The 3,463-nt window shown below is 51.6% G+C and overlaps 1 protein-coding gene across 1 annotated transcript in view; it reads right to left on the bottom strand.

The window, feature by feature from the left end:
- Nucleotides 1-3,463, bottom strand: part of PLXNA4 (plexin A4) — a 357,753-nt gene that overhangs the window by 14,775 nt on the left and 339,515 nt on the right. The window contains exons 25-26 of the mRNA XM_012806241.2: nucleotides 1,614-1,717; nucleotides 911-1,088 (exon numbers count right to left, since the gene is read on the bottom strand). Coding sequence (XP_012661695.1) covers nucleotides 911-1,088; nucleotides 1,614-1,717 — 282 coding nt within the window. The remainder of the gene's footprint in view (nucleotides 1-910; nucleotides 1,089-1,613; nucleotides 1,718-3,463) is intronic.

Raw genomic sequence — 3,463 nt, 5'->3', positions numbered from 1 at the left:
GCCACCAAGAAACTATCTGCAGCTTCTCCACTCACTCAGATTCCCACTCTGGCCCTCCTATACTTGGCGATGTGCCCACCCTTAATTATTCAATTTGTAAAAATATAAGCTTGTACTTTCTTTACACTTTTCCCTGCATGAGTTCTCAAGTTCTGTCTTAGGACGTGTCCTATGTAGCCAATTAAGTACACACATAAGAGCAGGTAGCCTGTCTTAATAAACGTTGTCCAGCGGAATAATCCCCTGGTAGCCCGCTCGCCTACCTCCTCCCTTCTGGCCTGGGCCAATCTTTTCCATTTATTTCCTGAAGCTCCTGCCAGTGTCTGTGAGCTCTAGTGAAATGGGAGCTGGGCGGGAACAGAAGGTGATGGTCCTACTGCACGTAGGCACCATTCTATATATTCACCTATTTGTTACGCAGAAGAATCTGTGAATTTGTGAGCTTTTTCAATCCTTGTTTTGCTTATAAGAGAACCAAAGCTCAGAGCAACCTGATGTCTGGCCCCAGAGCACACAGGTGGTGGCAGGGCAGGGCACCTTCTGGTCTCACCCCCATATCCAGCACCCTCTCCCTGCACCGCAGGCACAGCCCGGGTTTGTACCTTCCCTCCTCTGCATGATAGCAGTGTGACTTTTAAAAGTCATTTAGCCTCTGTGTATCTGAGTTATAATTTACTAATTTGCATAATTGGGGGAAATAATAATTATTTAATTCACCGGATTGTTATGAACGTGATGTGAGATAATAACTATCACAAAAGGGAAAGCGTCGTACAGACTCTAAGACGCTCCTGAAGGCTGGATTTTCCTCTTTTGCTTGATGATATTCAGGCATCAGAGGGGCCAACTGGAACCAGGATCCTCTCGCCTTCCCTGCCCACCCCACTAAGGCTCTGTCTGCCTGACTCACCCTCCTCCCCGCCCGGCGCTGCTGCCTTCCAGCTGCTCAGGACATCCCGGCCCCCAAGGATAGTCAGTGAGCTCTCACCATATTTACTTGCTGAGGTCCTTGAGACTGTGGAGTTGTTCACTGCATTATAGGCTGTCACCTGCTTGGACACTAAAGCCACCACAGAACCATCTGGCACCTACAGGGAAAAGGCTTCTAAGGACCTGGGCACAGCACTCTGCCACCTCAGAAATTACAGATAAAATCAGGATTAACTTGGTTCTAAGCAGCCATTGGTGCCTTGCAGGTGAATGATGGGACTTCAGAGGCTGTCATTTTTCCTTAGAGCAAAATGAGACACAAACCTGAATACTGAGTGGTATTCTGAGCCCCTCTGGCAGTCTCCACCCCAGTGCTTCCCTGGGCGACCACCCCGCCTTCGTGCCCAGCGGAACCTCCAGGAGGACCTTTCCATGTGGACTCTGCCTACACCCGCGGGAGACATGCAGGTCACCATGCTGCCTCCAAAGACGGCGGGCTCCCCGGTTCCTTGGCTGGGTGACATCAATTTCCCCTGAGTCACTGAGGGAATATGAATTGCTGGTGAACAAGGGATTTGGAGTTTGGTGACTAGCTTTGGGGTGACCCTGTTATTCCAGGATTGAGACTTCTAGGTGAGGGACTGTGGTTGGCCCCAACTTCTCCCCTGTGCCCCTCCCCTCACCTGGTAGTGGGCCAAGGTGTTCAGCCGCTTCCAGTCATTCTCGATCTTGGTGGTGATGTCTTCATCCTGCAGGATCATCCTGGCCCCGCTTCCTTGTCGCCACTCTGCAGAGAGAGCGGTGGAGTCTCAAAGAGGCCCTCCGGTCCCTCCTGGAGGGCCCCTGGGGATCCCTGCACAGGTGCCTACACAGCACCATCTCGGGAGCATCAGGAGACAAGTGCCAGTGTGTGCACCTCTGACAGCAGGATGCAGAAGCTCCCAACGCAGGGGGAACCTGAGTTCCAGTTCTGGCCCCCAAAAGGGGTTAGCAAATCCTGTTCCCCCTGCCCGTGTGTTTCTGTGAGTGGCCATTTCAGTAAGAAGGAGGTAGAGGTTCAGTATAACCACAGAGTGAATGAGGCACGTAAGCCCTGAGCCTTGAACAGAGCACTAAGCTATACAAGGTGCTCTATCACTAGGGCAAGACTCGTCTGCTCAGTTCTAAGGACTTAGAGCTGGATAAATCAAGACTGAGGCTTCAGTCACTGCACACCCTGTTCCTATTCCAGGGATGACTTCAGCGTGATTGAGAAAAGGTGAATGAAAAATCAGCAAAGCCCAGTCTCAGGGTCAGTAACACTTCCATCTCCATGAAGTTCTGGGTGACACCAACCTTGTCAGCTATCCAACATCTAATTAACTGATGGAGGGATACACTGACTTCCCACGGCCTTCTCACGGCCCAAACACCTGGGACAAGTGGGCTCCCTGGCAGATCACAGTGTTTCTCATCAGCCAAATCTGTACCAGCATACTTGGCACAAACCTCCCGTGGATGGGGAAGTGCACATCTTGAAATGCACACACAGAAATGCACGTGCACATCAGACACACATCAGTTCTGTGCATGTCCACACACGTATGTGCATGTGCACGTACACACCCATCCTTATGGACACACACCAGAAAGGAAAAACGGCCTCTTCAGTTCAAATGCAACATGTGTTCCAGCCAACAAGCCAGAAATCTGGTTTCCAGGCAGCCAGGATCCTGCTCAGCGCTTCACAGATGCTTGTACTTCTGAAATGTGCATAAAGCACCCCAGGCTTGTTCACAGTGTAGTTAGGTGCTAGGACGAGTTGCTGGGCCGTCCCTGCCTGACCTGCCAGGGACTGATTGTCCGTGTGGCCCATGGGGACACATTTCAGATCCCCTAGCTGGTTTCCCTCTTGCCACAGCTGGGCTGTGGGTCCATGACTGGCCACATTTGTAGCACAAAGAGCACCGAGTCCACCCTGCATTGTGCTTTTGATGTGGCTTGTGCTGTTGTCCCCATTTCACAGGTGGCAAGATGACCAGAGAGAGAAAAGCCTGCCTTGGGGAGTAGCAGAGAAGCTCCCCAAGTCCAAGTCCTTTGCCTCCAGTTCCTGGGGCTTCCCAGCTGCCTGGTGTAGAGCCGAGTGAAGCATCAGGCAGGTGAAGGACTGAGGACTAAGGCTCATGTGTGTTCCCACTGGAGTGGAGAAGTTTCTGGGGACAACACTTAGTGCTATTGAGGCAGCTGGAATTACTCATGGAGGTTAGAACCTGGGGCAGTGAAGGTCACGGGCAAAGGGCAAATGCCCCAGTGAGGCAGCTGGTCGCCAGCATGTGTGTTTGCTGTTGTGCTGTTCTGTTTCTCGAGTTTTGTTTTGTATTTTATTTTAGGTAGGTATGCATGCATGCATGTATTTTGGAATGACTAGGACAAAGGAAGAGGGATATTTTCAAGCTTCCCAGACAGTTGATAAGCTGTGTAGTCAGACCCAGGGGAAGACTGGCTGGGAGCGAGGTCTGAGGCAGTGGGTCCTCACCCTTGCGTGGTGCCCTCC

Source organism: Otolemur garnettii, unplaced genomic scaffold, assembly GCF_000181295.1.
Source record: "Otolemur garnettii isolate 467f Iridium unplaced genomic scaffold, OtoGar3 scaffold00049, whole genome shotgun sequence".
Taxonomy (NCBI): Eukaryota; Metazoa; Chordata; class Mammalia; order Primates; family Galagidae; genus Otolemur; species Otolemur garnettii.
This window is presented reverse-complemented; position numbering and strand designations above follow the sequence as displayed.